General features: G+C 38.8%; 1 protein-coding gene across 4 annotated transcripts in view; it reads left to right on the top strand.

Annotated features, from left to right (window-relative positions):
• ldlrb (low density lipoprotein receptor b) overlaps positions 1-24970 on the top strand; it is a 49240-nt gene that overhangs the window by 1794 nt on the left and 22476 nt on the right. Inside the window, exons 2-17 of one of the 4 annotated variants that reach the window (XM_034187425.1) lie at positions 6531-6656; positions 7853-7975; positions 8210-8590; positions 10228-10350; positions 10469-10585; positions 11813-11935; positions 12817-12945; positions 13058-13229; positions 14232-14459; positions 15894-16012; positions 16107-16246; positions 16661-16802; positions 16894-17046; positions 17291-17368; positions 20008-20168; positions 22284-24312. In XM_034187425.1, coding sequence (XP_034043316.1) covers positions 6531-6656; positions 7853-7975; positions 8210-8590; positions 10228-10350; positions 10469-10585; positions 11813-11935; positions 12817-12945; positions 13058-13229; positions 14232-14459; positions 15894-16012; positions 16107-16246; positions 16661-16802; positions 16894-17046; positions 17291-17368; positions 20008-20168; positions 22284-22322 — 2354 coding nt within the window. In that variant the 3' untranslated portion in view covers positions 22323-24312. Of the gene's footprint in view, positions 1-6524; positions 6657-7852; positions 7976-8209; positions 8591-10227; positions 10351-10468; positions 10586-11812; positions 11936-12816; positions 12946-13057; positions 13230-14231; positions 14460-15893; positions 16013-16106; positions 16247-16660; positions 16803-16893; positions 17047-17290; positions 17369-20007; positions 20169-22283; positions 24313-24970 lie in introns of those variants that run through there. The other 3 variants (XM_034187426.1, XM_034187423.1, XM_034187424.1) reach the window with 3 other exon arrangements.

Here is a 24970-nt window from a genome sequence, read left to right as displayed (position 1 = left end):
AAACTTATCATCACATGCATGATGGACATTAAGAGCAGGTGTAATTGATGTTACATGTAGCTTGAAGTGTGCTTGTTTGTCAGATTTTTTTTTTTTCTTCTCATTTCCAAGGTCTGATGACCACTAAGGCTTCTGCAGTACTGGATAAAGGCTTCAGGCATATTTAATGTTCCATAAACATTCTACAATAATGGCTCAATAGCTATTTTATTAACAAATAAATAAAAATAAGTAAAATGTGTGACCACTTTTCACCTTTTAAAAATATATAATTTTCTTTGTGTGATTAAAACTACTTAAACTGTCCGGTGGTTTCCTGTAATGTGTAAGAAAATAGCTTGAGTTTAATTGGGTTTTTAAAAATATTATTATTATTGACTCATCTATCATGTACATCTACAAAGAAATCAAGGGGGTATTGTTATTTCAGTAATATCAGTAACATATAATATCAGTAATGGGACAACAAACAGTCTTGAATTTAATCGGGTTTTTAAAAATATTGTTATTATTGACTCATCTATCATGTACATCTACAAAGAAATCAAGGGGGTATTGTTATTTCAGTAATATCAGTAATATCAGTAACATATAATATCAGTAACAGGACAACAAACAGTCTATATGTCGTGTTGATTGTTGTCCTGTTACTGATATTATTTGCATTTTATGTCCCAGTGATGTCTCATGTCCGGTTTATATTTAGTTGTATGTCTAATTTAACCTCTGTTACTGCACATTTGGAGTTTGGGAAATGCAATTTCAGTCTTCTGTGTAATGTACTGTTGTATGGCTTGATTGACAGTAAAGTTCACTTTGACTTTGACTTCGACTATTTGAAAGTGAGATTTTTAATGTTGATGACTAAATGGTTTCTTTCACAAAATAAAACTAATATTTTTATTGGAATAGGAATGTTTGGACGTTTCAAATTTGTTTTTTATGACAGTTGGATGAGAGAGAGAAAAACCAACCCACTGGTACAATTTTATCAAAATTCTTGTTCACCTGAAACCTTCCTGTCGTACTTTATAGAGTAAATTGTGCATTAATAAATTAACACAGCAGCTACTGCATATGGTCCCATTCAAACTGATCAGCTTGATTGTAAAGTTAAATCAAGTCAAGTCAACATGGATAACTTTAATATACTCTGATACAGTTGCTTTAAAGCTACATTGCATAGGATATAGATGTTTATTAGTATAAATGAAATATAACCTTCATAACCATCTGTGCCCTGTGACAGACTGATGTCCTGTCCAGGGTGTGTCCCGTCTCACGCCCTAGAAAATGAATGGATGGATAACCATCTGTTCATGAATGTATAATCATCTGCAATAACAAATTGTGTTTTTATAAGCTTAGAAACTGCCCTTCATATCTATATGGGAGCGGCCCCCCCTCATGGAGGCCGCCATGTTGCACCAGCTATGTTAGTACAGTAGCCTAAAAGAGACATACTCACTCCGTCTGTTGCATTTTGCAGTGCTCTGGAAGACTGAAGAAAAAAGAAAAGGTATCAGTGGTTGCTCCCTAAGCTGTCAGTCGGTTGATAGTGCAGGCAAACACGTTTGAGAACCCTCATTTTAGTCAACTAGAGAATCATACGTACAAAGTTGTCTATGACGAGAAGGGAACGGAGCGTGAAGCCCCATCGCCAAAGAAGCAAAAAATGTGAAGGGAAACCAAACCGCGACCAGTGATGGCATAATGAAATCTGCAACCTCACCACGAGATGATGCCTAATCCCGCACACTGTAGCTTTAACATCATGATACAGTTGGTTTAACACGTTTTGAATGACACCACATGCACTTTATGGAGTGTTAAGTTAACAATGTGCTTCAATTTTTGCGTACACTCTGACCTTTCCAGTGTGGCTTTTACAATCGGGCAAAAAAAAAGCTTTTAAAGCTGATGATGTGCCAACAGTTAACCCAAGCTCAGAACGATTCTACAGCTGCTCCATTAATCTCTCAATAATCTCAATTTTTGGGGGATTTTCTGATCTAATTTTCTTTCTGTTCCTAGTTCCTGTCATCAGTTCTGATGGTGTATGGCCACGTGCTGGGTTATGTTCACGCTGTAGTCCTCAAATGAACCTCCTGCACTGCACGAGACTAAAAGCTTTGGTCTGCTGTGATTCCAAACAATAGACGCACAATGTGGAGTTTCACTAATTTCAAAATATCCATTTGTGTAATCACTGGTGTTACACATCTTTTACTGAATCCAGAGTTTCTTCATGCACAAAAGCACAAAAAACCCACAATTCTGCAAGCTTGCACTGACTTTCATTCAGTCTTAAGACATTTCGATAGATTCTTGGTTTGAGTCATGAACGTGTACACAGATTAGTAATCCATTACAATCCCAGTGTGACAAAGCCAAACTGGCTGCTGTTGGTCCTTCAGATGCACATATCCATTCAGGTTATTTATTAACTGATGGGGGGGGGGGAGACGCTCTGGCTGTTTTTTTTTATGTTTGAGTCAATAAACACACCTTTTTGTCAGGGTTTTTGGTTCTAAAATGACAGGAATGCATTGTTGGTGAGCCTGTGTTGTCACAAAGGACGATTGTTATCATGCAGCATGGTGACTTGTCGAACCTCTTTAGTGCATTTGTTTCGTAATCTGCTGGTTTCTCCTGTAAGTAATTTGTTTCAATTGCTTTGAAGTGAACCATTTTAGTCTGGTGTGTGCTGCATGCATAAATAAAATCTGAAACATGGAGTTTCTCACAGTCAAACTGGCACCCGAGGGCAAAATGTGGCTGGTGACCAGAGTATTGACTATGAACCATCGTCTTTTATTACTATATGGAGCACTTTATTTATTTATACATTTGTAAATTAATTAATTTTATTTGCAATTTATTTATTTTATTTTATTTTTGTTCTATTTTTTTCTTTGTACTTTTAACCACCAGCAGGTCCAAGCAAGCAGGCGCACCTGCTTTCTGTCTGGGTACACAATAAATCAGAAAGTCAGTTTTTATTAAATTATTTGAAAATAAGATATTTGTATCAAGAACATTTTTATTCTGGAATTTTTGAGTAACGTCTGTATATGATTCCAAATTTTTTTTTTTTTTAGAACCAATGTCTCTATGTGGACCATGCACAGACTCACGTATCGGAGTCCATGTGGGACATCAAAGGATGCACAGCATGCGAATATGCTCATGCACTGCCTATTGAACGAAACAAACAAAACAGTCTCCTATTTTAGACATTTAGTTACTGTTACTTCCACAGTATTTAAGCAAAATTAGCAGGGGTCGAAATCCATTTTTTAACCTACTTGCACTGGTGCTAGTAACGAAAAAAATGACTTGCACCAAAAAAAAAGTTACTTGCACAACCAAAAGTCAGTTTTATATCAACCTTAAAACTCCTTCTCTGATGTGTCAGACTCTTCCTCTCTGGGGAGAGTTTGAGGGGAGAGCAGCAGCGGCAGCAGACAGTGTTTTTTTTTTCACGTGTGCGCGTGAATGAATTGTCCATAAAGATTATTTTATTTATTAACTACACAGATGTATAATAAAACAAATGGTGACTGGTTTATAACACAATTTTGACAGAGGTTAAGGGGAGAGAGAGAGCAAGGAACCGCAGCGGCAGCCAGTTTGTTTGTTTTTTTTCTTCATGTGCGCGCGCAAACTAATCGTCCGTGCAGATAATTTTATTAACTACACAGATGTATAATAAAACAAATGGTGACTTGTTTATAACACAGTGATGACAAAGTTTGAGGGAAGAGAGAGCGAGGAACCGCAGCGGCAGCCAGTATTTTTTCTTTTCTTTGTTTACATGTGCACGCACGAACGGGACAGGAGGTCCTCAAACTGGAGCTCCTGCAGTGCCAGTTATTTGCTGCAGCTCCTGCAGCAAATAATGAAACTCCCCGAATTGGGAATGTCTCATGAGGATGTTGTGAACCCAGGGATGGCGCCGCTGGCGACGTTTGTCAGCTTTCCACAACAAATAGAGCACAGCAACTCGCTCCCTGTGTGAGAGTCATAAAACGCAGGGAAGACGAAGACAACACAATGGAAATTGGTGACCCTGAACCATCCCTTAGTTATGCTGCTATAGACTTAAACTGCTGGGGGGTTCCCATGTTGCACTGAGTGTTTCTTTCTCTTTTTGCTCTATATGCACCACTCTGCATTTAATCATTAGTAATTGATCTCTGCTGTCTTCCACAGCATGTCTTTTTCCTGTTTCTCTCCCTCAGCCCCAACCAGTCCCAGCAGAAGACTGCCCCTCCCTGAGCCTGGTTCTGCTGGAGGTTTCTTCCTGTTAAAAGGGAGTTTTTCCTTCCCACTGTCGCCAAATGCTTGCTCACAGGGGGTCGTTTTGACCGTTGGGGTTTTTCTGTGATTATTGTATGGCTTTTGCCTTACAATATGAAGAGCTTTGGGGCAACTGTTTGTTGTGATTTGGCGCTATATAAATAAAATTGATTTGATTGATTTGATTTGATCACATTACTGCCCGTTAGCAATTGCTTAGTTAGTCTTTGTAAATCACCCGCAAAAGTCTCTATCGCAACCTGCTAAATTTTGGATTGCCCAACCAATTTAGCACTTACGTATCTGGGATCGTAGTAAATCAATCCCTTAGGACCTCTTTCTTCTCCTCCATCTCTACCCACCTGATCTCCTCCATATCCCATTAAGCACGGACAGCGTAGCCCGGTGTCCCACGCACTCAGCGGGAACATGCATCAAAGTCTGTGAGGGCGGGACATGGGGTCTGGGCCCAAAATTGAATCAGCCCAAGGAAATGCCAAGGAACTGAACAAAACCTCTTCATTGTCCGATTTGTATACATTGTACGTTGAATATGCATCAGAAAATTATAAGACTGGCCTGTGTGACTTGCCGCTTCCTCTTTTAATAATGGATGGGGGTCAAAATGTGCTTGTATATGACTTATTTTTGGTTCTCTGATTTAATGGGAAAAAGTGAATCAGGGAGAAAAAGTAAAAGACACGGTGCAAGAGAGGAAGCATCTGTTTGATTTGTCACCACATTTTACTTTAAGCAACAACTGCACTGAGAAACCTTTTCACTGGAAACCTGCAGGTTGTTTCTGTCATTTTCATGGGAACATGAGCGTAACGTGTGCACAGTATTTCTTCTAATCCACCCGACCTCAAATTAATGCCATAAACAGCACAAGTTCAGATAAAGTCCACGTCTCACTTGTGTTTTAACATTTTTAAGGTTTGAGGGACACTTGGTGACTTGCCAGTTATTGGGATAGCATCGACTGTCTTCATCTTTTAGGCGTCTGTAACCTGTCACATTACTGTAATTGACCCGAGAGCTTGTGCGCACTTTTGTAATCATCTCTCATCTGCACGCCCAGTGTAACAGACATCCTGTGTTTTGTGTCTGTGGGTCACTGCGGTGATGCTGCAATGACAAATAACTGTGGGACCAATCAGCAGCCAGTGGTGTGATTGTTTAACTCCTCCCACACCATTGTTTTAAAGAGATAATGTAGTGACAGGTGAAAGACAGAGAGGTGATAGAGGACGTAGGGCGTTTGGTATCAATGCCCTGATAGTTACTGAAGGAAAACATTTTAAATTTTATTGATGAAGATCTGGATGTGGATTGTGGATAATTATTTTAAAACGTTTTTGCTATCGTGAGCTGGGGCATTTATCACACTTTGGTGAATTTCTTGAAAACTAACATAACCCTCGTTATTAAACAAAACGTCTACCTCATATAAAGTCAGTGGTTTGACCTTCGAGGGTCATGAAAATTTAAGAATTAATAGCAGACAAAAAATTTTTCAGTTAGTTTTGTATTCAGGTAGTTTTAGATTCACTTAGCTTCATATTCATTTAAATTCATGTTGTATGTATGGTGTGTGCACACTTACCGTATCTCACATCAACATTAGGGTGAATATGGAATAACCGTTGCTGGGTCTCAGTCCTGAACACAGAGTATTACTCTCTCTCTCTCTCTCTCTCTCTCTCTCTCTCTCTCTCTCTCTCTCTCTCTCTCTCTCTCTATATATCTATATATATATATATATATATATATATATATATATATGCTTTTTTAATATATTTCATTTTCTTATAATGTTAGTTTTATAAGTACATTAAAATTTAACTAAATGATGTGAATGTGTGTTTAACGATGTACCTCTCCTGTTCAAATACATGAAAATGTATTAACTAATTTATGTTCTTATGTCTGTTTGGAAACCTGCAGTATTGTTATCTTCACATTTTAAAATCTCTTTGTTGTGTAAAAGGTGTGTTTTCATACAGCCTGATGTCCTTTGTGGCCTTCATTTGTAATATCCTTCCTGTGTGTAATATTCAGTTAAATATTAAGTTTTTGTGTTGACACAACATGGCGATCATATCTACTGCACAGATGGCTTACACATAGCTCAGTGTAAATTGATGATATATGTGATGTAAACTGAGTGTGTAGTTTAATTGAGAATTTGTGCTGTTTCACTGATGTGCATTTTTCTACAGTCACAGGTGAAAGAGCAGCATGTGAGCCTGAGCGGTTTTTGTGTGGAAATGGGAGATGTATCACCAGGAGGTGGATATGTGATGGGCATGACGACTGCAATGATGGAACGGATGAGCTGCCTGCATCTTGTGGTATATTATTTTATCACAAAGAATATGAGCTGTACATTAACCAGCTGTAGTCCAGCGTATAATTGCCCATTTTTTTGACTACTTTTGGCTTTACCTTCATAATTTACCTTAAAAAACAGTTTACTTTGCCTTGTTTGGTGTTTTTTTTTCCAGCACAACCTCACCTGTGTGACTTTACAGTTTTTCTTTCATTCTGACATACTGTATTAACACAGTGAACCTAAATTCACCCAAAAACAAAATCTGAATAGAATTTTTTTTTTACTGTGAAAACCACAAACATGTTTAATAAACCATTTTTATAACTTAGAATGCAAATATAAATTGTAAATTTAAAAAACATATGTACAAATGCAGCAAACAATAAACTTATATACAACTATTTACATTAAAATGCAGGAAGTGCTTTAGGTGTTTTTGTACAACTATTTACAATGCAATAAGATGCCACAGAAATTATATGTGCCACTCAGAAAAACAATTCCTGTCCATAACAAGACCTCTCTGACTTTTGTTGGACATGTCACAAGCCTGACCCTCTGTCATTCCTGCTGTTGTCCACCTGGAGGCCGCATTGGGACCTACTCAGTTTGTCAACAGAATTTAAAAACTGGTATATAGGTTGAAGTCGGCACTTTCAACACACATTCAAACAGAAACTCAGAGTGTGGGGGATTTGATGGTACGACCGCTTAATTCGGTCATCTGACTGACTCGTCTCCACGTGAAACGAGTCCAGGCGGTTAAATTAAAAAAATAATCATATGTGATCACAAGTAAACATTAACCTAGGGGTGTGTCAAGGGGTTGGACTCTCATATGGGTTGCAAGAAGGTCTAGGTGTACATTCCAGACAAGTTGTTCACTAACCAAAAGATCTGTTGGTTTTAGTTGTAAAGTTTAATCTTTTTACAAACTGACGTATAAAAACTTAGAAAACTATGTCAAGAAAAGGAAAAATGAGCAAATATTAAAATGAAGGGACATTTTTTCTAAATACTGTAAGTTATTCCCTTATCATTATTGACTGGCCCAGTGAAAACAGCTGCTAAAGAATGCGAAAGTATGAGTTGTCAACATGTTTAGCTTTACAGTAAATGCATCGTACAATATATTCACAGGCTCTGCTTTGTTGCATTATTTTTCTGTAAATACAGCATCAAATCATAGGAGTCTTGTTTTGTTTCTCTCCTCAGTGTCTAAGATCTGTCTGGCATCAGAATTCAGCTGTGGTGCTCCTGACTACCAGTGTGTTTTAGCCAGCCGTCTCTGTGATGGCACAACAGATTGTCGTAATGGAGCTGATGAAAAAAACTGCAGTAAGATACTCAGATGGTGTTTGTTCATATTATCAAGCTTGTGTTTAGTTTCTTGTCACCTTTTTTGCAACATAGATAAGATCGCAAATTTGTAGACACTGAATAATTGTAAGTCAGAAGTGTCTTATTTGAATTTGTTTTTATTTGAATCTTGAAATTTAAATGTCATTTTTACAAGATGATGATTAAAATAAATCATAAATTACAAATTTATTTGTGTCAAATTCTCTCCAGGTCAGTTCCGCTCATGCACGAGTGGCGAGTTCCAATGCACCAGCGGCCAGTGTATATCAGCTAGCTTTGTTTGTGATGAAGACGACGACTGTCCTGACGGCTCAGATGAAGCTTCGTGTTCCAAACCTACTTGCAGTTCTAACTTTTTCCAGTGTAACAACACAAAATGTGTTTCAAGGCTGTGGCTCTGCGACGGAGACAGGGACTGTACCGATGGCTCGGATGAGTGGGCAGAGAACTGTATTGGACGTCATCCAGCGAGAACACCAAGGCCCTGTAGCATCCATGAATTCCACTGTGGGAGTGGGGAGTGCATCCACAGCAGGTGGCAATGTGACGGGGGCTTTGACTGCCGTGATCAATCAGACGAAGTCAACTGCAGTGAGTTGTCATCCTTGAAATTTTGAAAACATTTTTATTTCCTTTAGAAGGGTCATATTGTACAAAAGTTTTTTTTTTTTTAATTGACACCTGATGATGCCAGTTACCTCCACCAGTGAGTTATCATTGTCACGAATAAAAGTAAGTCCCTTTGGCTTGTCCCTTGTTTTTCCACTCGGGGTCTCCACAGCAAATCCGAGGTGGATTTGCATATTGAAGTGGCACATGTTTTAGGGCCCTGTCCCACTGGCGTTTAGGAGGATTTGCGTATGGATTGCGCACAAAATTGGCCCATATTCGCCAAACATCCGCAATATCTGTGTAACATGGTGGCCGTCATCCGAACACGCCCGTGATCATCCGCAGAGGCACGCATGTCCACAGCCAGGATTTTTGAGCTGTTCAAAAATCTGGATGCGGATAACATCCGCCTTACATACTCCATATATACTCAATACATACTCACTCTGTGCGCTGTATATCTGCTGTTAACCGCTGATATCCGCAACTGACGGGGATTTGTGGCTTGGCAGCGGACCGGGACAGTGTGTAAAACAGATATATATCGTGCCCATCATGTCCACATCACAAACTAAAATAAGTTGTAGCGACTGCATACAAATTGGCCACGAATAAAGCGTTTTTATTACATCTGCTTTGCGGACAATCTGTGAATGCATAACAAACATTTCACGTAAACCCAAAGTACTATATGTGGCAGAAAGCGACATACCTGCCAGTCAGTGCTGGTCCGGCTGTGTAAATCCACAAAGACGTAATAGCTGCTGCAATCCAGGACTTTTATTTAACACCAACAAAAGGAAGAGTTGCTGCCACAACTGTCTGTTTTCTGTGACACTCTCTCAAAAAAAAAAAAAAAAACACCATATCACACCCCGAGCGGTTTCCCCCCTCCCGCTCCCCAAACTCATGAACAGTTAACCCTCGCATGACAAAATGAACAATAACTCTGTGATCAACTTGTCCAAGTCCAGCACTTGCTCCAGAGGCTGTATTGTTGGTGTGAATAGTGATGCTGAAAGGAGCGAGTGCGCTTCTTTTATGACCGCAATGCAGATGCCGTGCACGCACAACACGTGCGCGATGCATTCATAATACAACCGTAATACTGCCGTGATAATCTCAATGTGTCGGATCAGTTTCCTCACTACATGCGTTATATAACCATGATTGTTCATCATATTTTCACTATATAATAATATATCCGTAATTCATACTGGGACATTTGTCATTTTTGGCCATTTTTGTTGCGGATGACAACGAACGCCCGTAAATTGTGGTCCAGATTTGGAGCCAGATCTAGAATTTTTTTTTTCAGTATTCAAAGATCAGAGTTTGGTTTCTCTCTCCTCAAATTTTAAATGGTAGAAGACCCTAAAACAATACAAAACAAAAAAACTAAAACCTTGCCAACAAATAAGAGCATCTGGTGGCATAAACTATTCAGATGAAATAATCTGCCGGGGTTCATGTTCACCAGGATTTACTGTACTTCAAAGCAAGAAAATAAAAATCATTTGCATTTCACATCTTCTACTACTTGTATTTTTTTCATTCCTCATTGCCATCTCTTCTGTATATTTTCTTCATCATAATTAATTCATCTTCTTTTCTAGGTCAACCTACATGTAGCTCAGATCAGTTCAGGTGTACTGATGGCACCTGTATCCACAGTAGCCACCGGTGTGACAAGGAGTACGACTGCAAGGACGGCAGTGACGAGGACGGCTGCCAGGAAGGTAAAGCTGAGCGGTCCAGTGCCAGTGTTTCTGCCAGATGTGTATAAAAGTTAAAAGTTACCTGCTGAAGTACATCTGTTACCAGAGTGACTCTTCACTGCCTGTCCCATGTCCACAGAATGTGAAGGCCCCGACAAGTTCAAGTGTAAAAATGGGCAGTGCATCAGCATGGACAAGGTGTGCAACAACGTCCCAGACTGCAAGGACTTCTCAGATGAACCGCTGAAGGAGTGTGGTAAGAGAGATGTGCTTGTTTGTTTTTATATATATATATATATATATATATATATATATATATATATATATATATATATATATATATATATATATATATATATATATATATATATATATATATATATATATATATATATATATATATATATATATATATATTGGTCAGAAGGTGAAAGGTCAAGATCAAAATAATTCAGCCATCCATTTTCTATACCCGCTTACTCCAACTAGATTTGGAGCCTGTCCCAGTGCTAACCACTAATCCACTGTGCCACCTCACAGATTCATCGATTCTGAAAATAATCAGTGTTGATATTTTCAGAATCGATAAATCTGTCGATTATTTTCTCGAGGTATTATGACACCAAATTAGTTTTTTGGATCAAAAGGCCCGCGGTCACTGTGAAAAATTGGGTTGTGAGCACAGTACCTTATACTGTACATACCTGATTATTATCAAACTTGTAATGTAGGTTAGGTATCGTTGTTGCAAAAAAATATATAAACAACCAAAAAAAAAAGTCCTGATGTGTGGATTTTCAAGATCAATAGAAGTGTTTTGTTGCTGCTGTGATTTTTTTTAAAAATCCATTTTCTATACCTGCTTTCTCCAGTTAAGGGTCACGGGGGCAGTAGTCATAGGGTGTGAGGCGGTGTACACTCTAGACAGGACGCTATCGTAGGGCCACATGTAGACAAACATATTCACAACAACGATCAATTTAAAGTAACCTGCATGTCTTTGAATGTGGGAGGAAGCCGGAGCACCTGGAGGAAACCCACACAAACACGGGGATGATATGTAAACTGCACACAGAAGGCGGGAAGCAATCCCATGACCTTCTCCCTGGAAGGAAACAGTGCTAGCCACTAATCCACTAAGCTCAACTCCATTGTGTTTGAGGTCAGCAGGTGAAAGGTCAACATTACTGGAAGTGTTTTTTTTTTTTTTTAAACCACAAATTGCTTGTGAGCGTGATGTCGTCTGTTGTACACACACCTGACTGTTGGCTAACTTAGTATGTATATGTGAGGTGTCAGAACCCCAAGAATGCTTTTTGTTTTGACCCAAGGAAGTCAAAAGTCAAGGCCACTGAAAGCTACTGCTGTTGTTGTTGTTTTTAAATACCTAAAAAAAGATTTTTTTTTTTTTTTTTTTAAGATACCAATCTTTATTGTACCAATGTCTGTTTTACATAATCCTTGTTCATCTGGTTCCCCACAGGCCTTAATGAGTGTTTGGTTGAAAATGGTGGCTGCTCTGACACATGCACGGATCTGAAGATTGGTATCAACTGCTCCTGCCCTCCTGGATTCAGCCTGAAAGACGACAAGAAAACCTGTGAAGGTCCGAGGAGTGAATGTTTCAACCCTCATCATGGGCACAATGAGATACATCACTAAGATAACAAGAATTTGGGACACAAGTTTTATTTAATGTTTTCTGAAATCAGAAAGTTAACTTTGAATGTAGAGGGTCAAAAGTGTACATACACACACTTTGATTTTTAATGCGTTTGTGCTGAAAGCCGTCACCCATAGACGGAATCAGTTTTCCATCACTGCTCTCAAATGTCTTTTAACAAGACTGACTTGTTTCTCTACATTCAACATCAAGAACACTTGTACCAGCAGTTAAATATGGCAGTTGGTAGCATTATGGTCTAGGGATGGTTTGCTGACAGTGGACAGAATATCTTCAGAATCCTTCAGCAATCCCTCAAACCATCAGCTAGACAGTAGAAAATTGGACACAGATGGGTGTTCCAACAAGACAAAACCCCTATGCTTATCAAAGCTGGATAGCATTTAGCTTTTGGAATGGCTTTCCCTCTATCAAACATATTTGGATTGCACTTAAAAGTTGGGTCTGTACCATAAATCTAACAAATGTAATGGAACACTGCCAGTTTTACCAAGAAAAGTGGTCAGATGCCAACTAGGATTCTGCCATGAGACTGCTGGTCTTCTACCATAAACACCGGGTCAGTGTGAAACTTGCTAAGGAACATTCAGCCAAATACTGGGTATGCTGTATGTATAATTTTGACCATGTTTGATTTTAGAAAACCCAAAATACAAATTGCAATCACAATCACCCTTTTTATTCAACAACAAAAATCTATGTGGTACAATCATTCTAATGAAGAACACAAACTGTTCACAGACATCAATGAAAGCTCAGTGTTGCCATGACAATCATTTGATCTCTTGCTCGCCCACCTGCAGACATTAATGAATGCCTGAATCCGGACATTTGTAATCAGGTCTGTATCAACCTAAACGGCACCTACAAGTGTGAATGCGAGGAGGGATACACGTTGGACCTTGTCAGCGAGGCATGCAAGGCTAAATTAGGTAACGTTTGAATTTGCTGCCTGTTTTTGTCCAACTTACTGACAGATTGTATGATTACAAAAAATTCACTGTGTAGCCCTGCAGGACCTGTAACTCGTTCTTTCTCTTCCAGATTCTGTCCCCTTTCTATACTTCACCAATAGACATGAGGTGAGGAAGATGCCTGTGGATCGTAGTGATTATGGCGCCCTGATCCAAGGGCTGAAGAATGCAGTGGCTCTAGGCTTAGACATACCTAACAAGATGATCTTCTGGTCAGATCTTGCCTTGAAGAAAATCTACAGGTTAATGATACTTATAAAGCGCTATTCAGTGTTACTTACTCAATCAATTGACGTGTCTAAAGCTAACTGGCTGTCAAAGTGATAATTTAGTTGTTTGTTAAAGGGAGTGAGCACTTTTGCAACACGGCATTTTGTGTTTTAAATTTTTTATGCTTGGGCTCAATGAAGTTGGGGTACACTGCATTTTCACCTTGTCCCATCATTGAGCCGGGTGTCTGTATGTAAATTTTTAGTTTCTGCAAAATAACAAAAGAATTCCTCATCTGATTGAAACCATTTATTATTGATATCATGGGGAAAGCTAGAGGGAAGGTTCCTTTTGGAAATGGCCCTTGTCAGTTATCCAATATGGCTGCTATACATGCCAGTTTGAGTTTTGTTTCTGCACAATAACTAAAGAACACCTCATCTGATTGAAACAATTTCTTGGTGGTGAATTGGGGGAGGCTAAAGGAAGATTCCCTTTGAAAATGTTAGTCGTCCTTCATCCAGTGTGGCTGTCATGGGTGCCATCTTGATTTTTAGTTTTCGTGTAATAACTACAGAACACCTCATCTGATTGAAACCACTTCTTGGTGGTATATTGGGGGCAGGCTAGAGGTAGAGTGCCTTTGAAAATTGGGGTCAATACACCACATACCAGTGGCAATTGCTGTACTAAGAGACCATATACCATCTTTAAAGCACTATTCTTTTGCGATAGAAATAATTCTCAAACTTCATTATCACCTTTATTGTAAAACCCCAAACATACAAGCAGGAGTATATCCTATGTTCTGTGTTGCTTTTGTAGCTTCATTTAAATAACACTGTTGAGATCTTTAACTAAAGAATTCTCAATTACATTTATGTCTGAAATAATGAAAGCCTGCAAAATTACAAGGGGGTACCTTTAATTTCTGACATGCCAAACTGAATACTTAAAGCTGCTGTAGTTAAAGTAAGACAGTGATATCTCTGTGTTAATATTAAACTCTGCACCTTATGGCGTCCTTCTGACAGTTCCAAGGTTGACACAGCTGGTAATTCCTCTCAACACACTGTCGTGATCGGCAGTGAAATTGAGGCTCCTGAAGGAATTGCAGTTGACTGGATCCATGGACACATCTACTGGACTGACAGCATCCTGAAGACCATCTCTGTTGCAACTACAGATGGTAGTAAAAGAAAGACCCTGATCACAGAGAACCTGCAGAAGCCACGTGCCATCACAATAGATCCAGTTAAAAAGTAAGTTGTATGGAAGGTTTCACACCATTTGCGCACACAGTTTAGAAAAAAGGGGTTTAGTACTTATCCAAGGACAAGGTTATCAGCTTGGATAAGTGGTGAAATATTTTGAAGACCAACAACAACTGCAGTTACTGTAAACGTGATAATTGTATCATGGGGCCTGTATCGTTTTTTTTTGGTTTTTTGTTTTTTTAAATGAGTATCATGATACCATGAAACGTCAACTATTGCATTGAAGAGATACACTGTAAAAAAAAGAATAGTTGAGAATACCTCAGATTTGCAGGCATCAGTCTGCACTAAGACTTTTATGTTTTGCCGATGATGAATTATAGTTCATCATCGGCAAAACATAAGTCTTAGTGCAGACTGATGCCTGCAAATTTGAAGTATTCTCAACTATTCTTTTTTACAGTGTAATGGTTTCTTGCAGAAGAACCATAAATGATTTCTATAACATTTAAATGGGAAAAAGATAACCTCAAGTATTACAGTTTATTCATTCATTTATTTTCTACATCTGCTTATTCCAATTAAGACTCAGGGGGGGGCTGGAGCCTATCCTAGGGGTCACTGGGCAAGAGGTGGACGATACCTCGAACAGGCCATCAGTTAAAGTTAAACATTCACTGAAGATTACTTTCTGTGTAATTATTGTGAACACCGATGTAATTTTGTGTCTCGGTATGTACTGAATTGTGCGAGGTGTTGTGATATGTATCATATTGTGGAGCTAGCGTGTCATTCCACCACTAAAAACCTCATCTGGAAGATAAGAGAAGGCACTCAGTGTCGCAAAACAAATCACTGACACCAAATGTGTAGTTATTCTGCAAAAGAAAAATGTAACACACATACACAACATTGGACGTGGAAAAGGTGGCGATGGGAGAACATTAGATGGTAAATTTACCGTTTGTGTTACTCTGTGCAACACAGACAAGGTACCTCAGTGGGATGGAACTGAACTACCACTGTGTAGACCTGGGTTCAGTTCCTGGCCATGCTACTTGTCTCAGTCCACCCAGATGTAAATGTGTGCAGCCTTGGCTAGGGAAGTAACCTGTGTTAAACTGGAGTCCCATCCAGAGGGAATTAGAGACTCTCATCTGCTTCATACTATGAAATCAATGCATAAGCATGACCACTACAAGGATAAGCATGGCCACCAAAGGGCCTCCAGGCCTGTATTGGACAGCTGTTAGTGACAGAACTGGCTACGTATTTATAGAAACTCGGCTTCTTAAGTTACTTGTCTGTAATTTGTGTCTGACCAATTTGGACTGAGTACCAATTTCATACCAATTCATAATACCCATCCCTGTAAGGGATAGATAGTTTTAAGTTTCATAAAACACTGATTTTATTATCATTTTTAAATAATTGTTGATTCTGGTGGTATTTTTACACATTGTTCTCCATCTTGTTCAGCTTCATGTACTGGACTGACTGGGGTGAAGACGCCAAGATTGAGAAATGTGGTTTGAATGGAGCTAACCGTGTCGCCTTGGTAACGGATAACATTGTCTGGCCCAATGGCCTCACTTTAGGTAAATGGAACCTCATTTACACACTGAATAACTGTTTAACCGTCCATTGCAAGTGCTTGAGAACAGTAAAGGTGAAACGTCTCTGTGTGGACAGATTTGGTTAGCCAGCGCCTCTACTGGGTTGACTCCAAGATGCACACGCTGTCTAGTGTCGACGTGAATGGAGGGATGCGACATACTGTCATTTCCCATGAAGAAAAGCTGTTCCACCCGGTATCTCTTTCTGTCTTTGAGGTTAGTGATGATGTTAACTGGTGTTTTTACAGAAATTCCTGTCCTGTAGCTAAAGGTGTTGGCTCATTTGGAGCTGTAATCTAATATATGAGAATGCTATGATATAAAGAAAATAAATGGAAAAGAATGTTTGCTAAAATAGGGGGCCGCCCTGGTGAAACAAATGAGGAATGTTCACTCCCTGCAAGGCATTTAGTAATCCAGTTATGTAATAATTTAAAGAGGTCATATTGTACACCTGTTCATCAACCTATTATAGCAATCATCTGGTTGATGACTCAAAACCAGTTAATAAGGTTTGTAGTCAAAAATAGCCCATAGAAAGTAAGGCGATGCATCAATACCATTTTTCTTTGTGTCTGTTGCTTTAAAGGGAAAGAGAGAGCTGCTGCTAATTTTTCGCCTCTTACACAGGAGAAAGTGTTTTGGACGGACACAAGCAGCAGTGCCATTTTTAGTGCGAACCGTCTGACAGGAAAGGACATCACTGAGCTGGCAAGGGACCTGGACCAGCCAGAGGACATCGTACTGTACCAAGACCTCCAACAGCCCATTGGTACATTTGGTCCACTAGTCTTATTGCAACAAACTGTACGGGTTGTGTCACTTTAACTCATCATTTCTGCTTTTTTTGGTTTCTCTTAAAGGTAAGAACTGGTGCAGCGAGAGCAGCAGTCAGAATGGAGGTTGTGAGTTTTTGTGCCTGCCTGCTCCTGTGGTCAGCTGGGGGTCTCTGAAATACACCTGCACCTGTCCAGACAACATGAACCTGGAAGGAGATCTGAGGACATGCGTGCCGGGTACGTACCTGCCATGACTAGCATGCTGGTTTACGTTCATGCATGTGTTCCCTGCTATCTGTAAACATCATATTCCCATTCCCAGCAGCAACAGTAGCTCCTCCTCCTCCTCCTGCTGCTAAGAAAGCAACTGTGCAGCTTCTTCCTGGTGTCAGCGTTATAGAGGACCTGAAAATAACTAATTACTGAAACATCATAATGTGTATAACCTTGTATTTAGTTTTTTTTTTTTTTGCCTTTTCAGATAAGAGCCGATTGGCAACCGAACCCACTGAGGCTCAACCGTCCCACCCAGTCGCTCTCTACATCATTTTGTCAATAGGTATGTTTAAATTTTAAATGCACTATTGTTTGTCTGGTTGTGTTTTGAAATTTTAGTGCATTGACTAAGTTATATTGTTTGTGCACACTTCTTTGGTATTTGTTGTCATGAGTGTGTATATATATAATACACATTCTTTATTTTTTATTGGATAAGGGGAGGGTAATATTAAGCTTTGCTTCTGCCTACACCCTTTCGGCCACACGGGTTCACTGTTAAGTTGTTTTCATGAGTTTTTGTTATTGTTGATCTGTGTGCCGAATAAATAAAATCCATTCATTCATTCAAATGTAAAATAATCTCGTTATGTAGAATAAAAGCAATCTGATTACACATGGATTTAATAAACGTATGGATTATTTTTGTGATTTCACATTAACATAGATATCGGCAGCACGGTGACTTAGGGGTTAGCACTGTTGCCTCACAGCAAGAAGGTTGTGGGTTGGATTCCCCCCAAAAAAATTAATCTTCAAAAATTTCAACCTCAAAAAATTCAACCAAAAAAAAAAAAAAAAAAAAAAAAAACTAAAAAAAAACATGAACATTGGATGATTGTGACAGGGATTGATTGCTTCTCCCTGCTTTTCTATATTGTTGTTTTTTTTTTGTTTTTTTTTTGAGGTAGAATTTTTTTAGGGGTTTTTTTTTGGGGGGGGGGCAGTTGAATTTCAACTTCAAACTCTTACTTTGATGCTAAAAAAATTATTAACTGTATTTAAGTCATGAGAGCAGATAAATCTATTCTGCATTTGGACCGCAAAATCCTCAGTGTTCATTTAACTGTTCATAGTGTTGAAATTAACACTATTCCTGAGTCTATATCATTGTTACTGGTTCTTAGTTATTACCACTATTCCTGAATTTATATAATTGCCACTGGTTTGTAGTTAAAGTTCCATGTTAATTCTTCAGCAGTGTTAACTTTCTGATCATTCTCTTTGCTGCTGTATGACGTATCAAAGCGTAATTTAAACACTGCAGAGGGCACTTATACTGTTTTGAATTAAAAGTGTAATTGTGTGAGTATTGTTTATAACAGCGCCATGTTTTGGTTGGGTTTGAACCCACAACCTTCTGGAGTTGACAGCACTGTAACTGCACCAGCACTTTGGGGGAAAGAAATCACAGCATGTGTCCAAAGAAGTCCTCTCTTCTTCTCAATTCACAATTGATGGACAGAGAGTTGTGATATATTACAGTGACAGTATTTGATACTTAAAACCAACTCTTAAATATTTGACGTATTTTTGGGGAGGTGATGATCTAGTTATTAAGCAGTGGGCTTGAGACTGGAGGATCCTCGGTTCAAACCCCCGCTAGAGCAGAAAATCACTAAGGGACCTTGGACAAGGTCCTTAATCCCCCACTTGCTGTTGGTGTGCAGTTGAGCGCCTTCCATGGCAGCACAATGACATTGGTGTGTGAATGTGAGGCATCAATGTAAAACACTTTGTGCTTATGATACAGATGGAAAAGTGCTATAAATGCAGTCCATTTACCACTTTAACACTTCTGTTTTAGTATGTAGACAATGGAAAACACATAAAACCATTATGAGATTGTTGCTTGGAACTTTATTGGGAATTCACCACACTGGTTTCTTGCCTGATTCTACAATCCATGTTTTATATCAGCAAATCATGCAAAGTGGCATCGTTTGGTAAAAGTGGAACAACGTAATTACAACATGCTGTGCCACTTTTAGACAGTCTAGAATGTTTGTTAAAAAAAAAATCTGAAATGTTCACACCATCAAGAATCAAATATTTATTTATTTCAGTCCAAATTGGGATGAGGTTAATTCTGACTTGGAAAGTTGCAATCAGAAATATATATATATATATAAGCCCCTAAATATAATTTTAAAAGATTGAAATTTGAGTTTTAAAAAAGAAAATCTCATAATTCTGACTTCAAAATGAAATATTTCATCTTTAGGTCTGATGCTTATGACTCACTGGGCTCTATCCTAATGCCAGGCACAAACGCAAGCTGTACACTGGATTTATTTATGGTGTTTCCAAATACACCTTAAGTGACAGGAAAATACTGTTGGGAAGCTGGGCACAAACAGGTTGATTCACCATGTTCATTAGGCATCAGCATGTTGTTGTCTAAAAGTAATACCAACCAATCAGAGTAGCACCTGTTCGGCCCTCTAAACGTGAGTGCAGCCGGTGTACAGCACTGTGGTATCAACAAAGTGGACAGAAGTCAAAGGATTGTTGGCATGTTAAGAAATTAACTCCAGCCTGTCAGAGGGTACAGCAGGCAGCAGCCACCAAAGCTCCCTGAGGTGAAGCAGGTTTAGCAGCAAGATGTGGTTTTGTGTTTCTCAATGAGTGTTTATTTTTATTTCATTTAATTGTTGTTTTCAAATCAGTTTCATCATGTACTTTACAGCATACAGTACCACCTTTGTCTGAGTGGTGCTGAGATACTTTTTTGTTTTTGGTTGTTTGTTGTTGTTGGGATTATTTATTTATTTTTGCTGTCACGAAAAACATTGCATCATTTTGCAGCCTCACCTAAAATGATAAAAGTAATGCTTCCAAAGCTGAACATGCACTGCCATGATCACATGTTGTGTATGATCTCACCAAACTGACATGGGTCTTCCTTCTCCGGTTCTGCAGCTGTCCTGTCCCTGCTGGTTTTTGGAGCAGTGATGCTGTGGAGACACTGGCGTCTAAACAACACCAACACCATCCACTTTGTCAATCCTGTGTACCAGAAAGCCACAGAAGACGAGGTGCACATCTGCAGAAATGCCTCAGACGGCTACGTTTATCCTCAGGTATCGTCACGTGGCTGCAAAGTCACTTATGATATATGTATATGTATGATGTATAGGAGAGGTAGACGTTCCACAAAATATTGAATTTTAGTACTAGGCCATAAGCTAGCTCTCAGGAAGAGCTTAGAAATTGACTTCCGTTCCAGTATCATGGGTAATAGTTTCTATTGTGGTTTTCATTAAGTTAAAAAGTTAAACTTCTTCCACAAAAAGTTCCACAAGCAGGTTCTCTGGAGTTAGTGAGAAATTGCCTTCTGAAATCACGAGATTCATGAAAATTTGGACATTTTGGCCTCTGGAAACATTTTTAACCGTTGTTATCTCAAAAACTAATGAGGCCATACACTTAAAATTAAGACTTATATAGACAATACCATAATTGTTGAATATATGGAAAATTAGGTGGACAAAAGTGCTTGTGGTGAAGTATTCTTATTTAAAAAATTAACAATTCAAAGATTCTCTGAATTGAATTGAACTGAATGCCATTTATTGTCACTTATACAAATGTACAGTGAGATTGAAGCTCAGTCAGTGCCAACATAATATAAAAAGTATAAAAAAACATAAAATTTGGCAATAATAAATAAAATCAGATAATGCATAAAATAGAAATAAGCTGAAAATGGGGCCTAATTTTACACATACTACATTTCAGATTAGATTTAACAAACAAAACTGAATAAGTTCTCAACATTGTTTAATTATAAGAGTAAAGACCCTGAGGTCAATTTTGTAAAAATATAGAAGCAAGGGAAATGTATACAAAGTCAGTAAGCAATATATCACAATAAACATCAAAGGTCATACGATCTCTCAAACTACCTTGCTTACTGAGCAGAATATTACTGACAAACTATTTCCAATTCAATATCATATCAAAAAGTAATTATTAAATGTGTTAAATTTTGTATGCAATACAGTATATCAGCTTACAATGTCAATTAGGCACAATCAAATATGAAAGATGTGTCCAATGCTTATAATAAGTAATATGTAATAAATTTAAACTGATCAGTCATAATCATTGTCATCACTGTTATCAGGAATCTCCTCTTGGTCAGCTATTCTGGACACATTCTTACAGTTCTTACAACCACACAACTCAGTGCAATTCAGGCTGGATGATTTACAGTGTTGGAGTGTCACCTTTTACAACAGTCCCACACAACTGTAAACCCAAAACATCAACACAATTTTTTTTTAACAATTTACCTCGGTCACACCCCACACATCCATTGATGAGAGAGGGAAAGATGAACAAGACTCAGTCCAGTTCTCAGATTGACCTCACCTTTAATACAGAGAATGAGCCAAAGTAACAATAACAGAGAGTCTCAGGGTTCATGTTTAGTTTGCCCTAGCAATCAGGGTCTGAGCAGGCACCTGGTCTACCTCTTGCTGACCCCATATATGCTATCTGAGTTTCTGTCTTAAACATTGCGTCGCTACACTAAGATGTTGTATTCTTTCTTGATTGGTCCACTTCTCATCATGCGTGTAGTGGAGTCTTCTGTGCTTGGCATGTGTTTGTGCTTGGCATGTGCTTCGGGGCACGGTCCACTCACAGGTGCTGTACAGTCTTGTTGGGTGGGAAGAGGTACACCCTGGACAGGACTCCAGTCTGTCGTAGGGCCACATAAAGTTTCTAATCCACCTAACCTGCATGTCTTTGATTGCGGGAGGAAGCCGGAGCACTCGGGGGGAACCCACATGAACATGGCGGTTCTTATTTGGTCTAACAGACCAGATTGAGAAGCACAATGCCTGGCACAAGTGGATTTGGGGTGTGTCTGCCCACACATTTAACCTTTTCAAGGTTCAAGGATCAAAGATGAGTGTTCTTGTCCACTCATCTTTGATCCTGATCTATTATCCTGATCAAAGGTCAGGATCAGAGGTTAGCATTCATCATCTAAAAATATTATAGAAAGTATCGAAGCAATAACCCTCTCACAATGAAAAAGATGAGATATACCAGGAAAACATCGACTAGGATATCATCAGAACTGTTGGACTTTGGCAGAGGTTTAGTTCAGTTATCAGATGTTTTGGAGTTTATGGTTTAAATCATAGTTTTTACAGCTTTGCTCACACTGTTTTTCTTTGTTGCAGAGACAAATCCTGAGCATGGAGGACATGGACATCCCATGACCCAAAGATGAAGAAAACACTAGTTTTATTCATAAGGATTTATTTTATTTATTTTATTTTTTTTTTTTTTTGAGGCAAAGATGAAGCAACAAAGGCCAGTTTTTGTATCACTGCTGCTGAGCCCCTGGTGACCTGGTGTCTTAATGCTTCTGACCTCAGCACTGTGCCGTCCATGTGTGAAGGAAGAACTGAGAAAAACAACACACAGATCATCAGACTGTGTGTTTATACAACTGCAGAAAACCATTGACCACAAAATGGTTTTAAAATGGAGTAGGTGACTTTGGGAGACGTTCCATCTACTGTGAAATAGAAGTTTCATTGTCAAACACATCTGTACTTCAATTTAATACATTTTTTTTTTGTATTTATAGACTTATAAATGCCTTATTGACCCTTCCAACTATTAAACTCCAGGCACAAATCACCTTAATCAATATCCGGGCCTTTCAAAAAATCTAAATTACAGTGCGAATCAATTTGTTACGTTATTTTAAGTTGTGTTGTGATCAGTCTCAGGCGTTTGAATGTGGTGTGATGAGTGGTTCATTTTGTAAGAGATGAAGCTGCTCACTTTTCTGAAGTTGGTCAAATTGAAGAACTTACTGATTAAAATTACAGGGGGTTGCTTTTCATGAAATTTAGTATATTATTTAAAGTTAATGCTGAAGTTGCTTTTTTTGCATTTGTACATCAGAATACTTAAGATATATTATAAATACAACAGATGCCTTTATTTATTTCTGTAAATGTGCTAGAAGAGTCTGATTGTGGTACTGTTGTTGCACACTGTAAAGATGGTAAGGGCACTAATCGGGTCGTCTGAAATACAAAACACTCCTGATGTAGTTAGACTAACTTGAAATTGCTTTTCTGAGTCACAGTCCACAAACAAATGGAAGTGGAACATTTATCCACTTGTTACTGATCATGTTCAGGGTCTCCTTGGGGTGGAGATTTTGCCAGAAGAAAAAGCCCCACTTGTACGTGTGCTTATCTGAGGACCCCATAGCATGAAGGCAGTGACGGTCTGCTACCTCCCCCAGGACGAGACACCAGTCTGTCTCGGGTTACTTCCCCACCCAAGACCCATGTAGAGTTGAGTGGACGGGGCCAATGCAGATGAAGTGTCTTATCCACAGACACCCAGGACTACATATTGGTAGTCCAGCCCTGATCCCTCTGAGCTACCTGCTGTCCTCAAGGTGGAGGAGCCTTTAAAAACAAAAATGTTTGGTAATGTTGGCTCAGAGGGCAGTGCAGGTTATCCATCAAGTAAAAAGATCGGTGGATCGATCCCTTACTATTCCTGCACAGTTTGTCAAAAACCGCAGTATGAATACGTTAGTCAACTATATTCATGTGCTAAACCCGTTGTCAGTTTTTCCACAAATGTCATATCATGAGTTTATTTTTCAACAAATGTCTTATTTTAAGGACATTGAACTTAAGATTGTGAGCAGATTTGCATCGATATCTCAAGTTAGTCAAACCAAACGTGCAGTAAACCTCTAAATCTAAGATTACACAAATAATGCCCGTCAGTCAGTGCAGCTGTTTGATTTGTCTGTATAAGTTCTGTCAATGTTGTGTTTTTCTGTGGCTGTGTAGGTACACTGTTTGTGTGTGTTCCTACAGTTTGATGTCGAGCCATTGCACTGTTCAGCCTTTACAAACTTGCTGTGACATCCTGTGACCTCAGTGCACAAATAGTCACACTCCCTCTGACTTCTCTTCTATGACAAATGCTTTATTTTTGTGCGTCAGACTTTTTATTGTGCAGCATTTTGTTTTCACTGTGTTAGTTACTGTGCACGTGTGTGCGTGAGCACAAAGTGCAGTGTTCACCGTCATACCAGAAATTTGTAGGAAAACGTGCACGGAAGCCTGCTGAAGACATGCACAGTGCTTTAATATTTAAATTAAGCCATACTAATGTGTATATTGTGACTGTTTTTATGAAATAAAGGAAAATTTGTTTACTTTTATGTTCGCTGACATCCTTGGACATGTTTGACATTTGCCTATGGCTTCCTTAAATCACCTTATTAACAATTAAATGTTGCATTGTTGCTATTTGAATGTTTCCTTTCTGTTACAGTAATACAGAAGCGCTGTAGCCCCGCCCACCACTATGAATATCCATATTCATCAGCCCAATGCGCAAGCCCCGCCCCCTGTCAGCCTCCGACTAGAAAACAATCAGCATTTAAACACAGTGACACGGCGTCTTCTCACACTGAACTCTCTCACACACAGTTTTTACACTTTTTGCGTGTTTAACCGGACACGACATGTTCTGGAGCATCATACGAGCCACATGCTGCGTTCTGCTGATGCTTCGTGGCTTCACTTCAACAGGTAAGAAAACATCACCAACTATCACAAAAAAAAAAAAAGGATGCAGCTGTTTAAACGCTGCAAATTCCAGAATTCATTTATTAATTGTTAATTAATTCATTTATTGTTTTATACTTTCAGTCTGCCCAAGTGCGTGGATTATTTCTCCCGCCCATTTCATATCTTAAACTGCAAAAAGCAAAACAAAGAAATGTTTATGTTCAAACCATTTTTCTTAAAAATACATTTTTGAATACATTTTTCAGTAGCAACTGATTGAATTATCCATTGTAATAATGATGGATTAG

The sequence above is a fragment of the Thalassophryne amazonica genome, chromosome 15 (assembly GCF_902500255.1).
Source record: "Thalassophryne amazonica chromosome 15, fThaAma1.1, whole genome shotgun sequence".
NCBI classification, from domain to species: domain Eukaryota; kingdom Metazoa; phylum Chordata; class Actinopteri; order Batrachoidiformes; family Batrachoididae; genus Thalassophryne; species Thalassophryne amazonica.
Note: the sequence above shows the minus strand (reverse complement) of the source record. Positions and strands in the feature narration are given on the sequence as shown.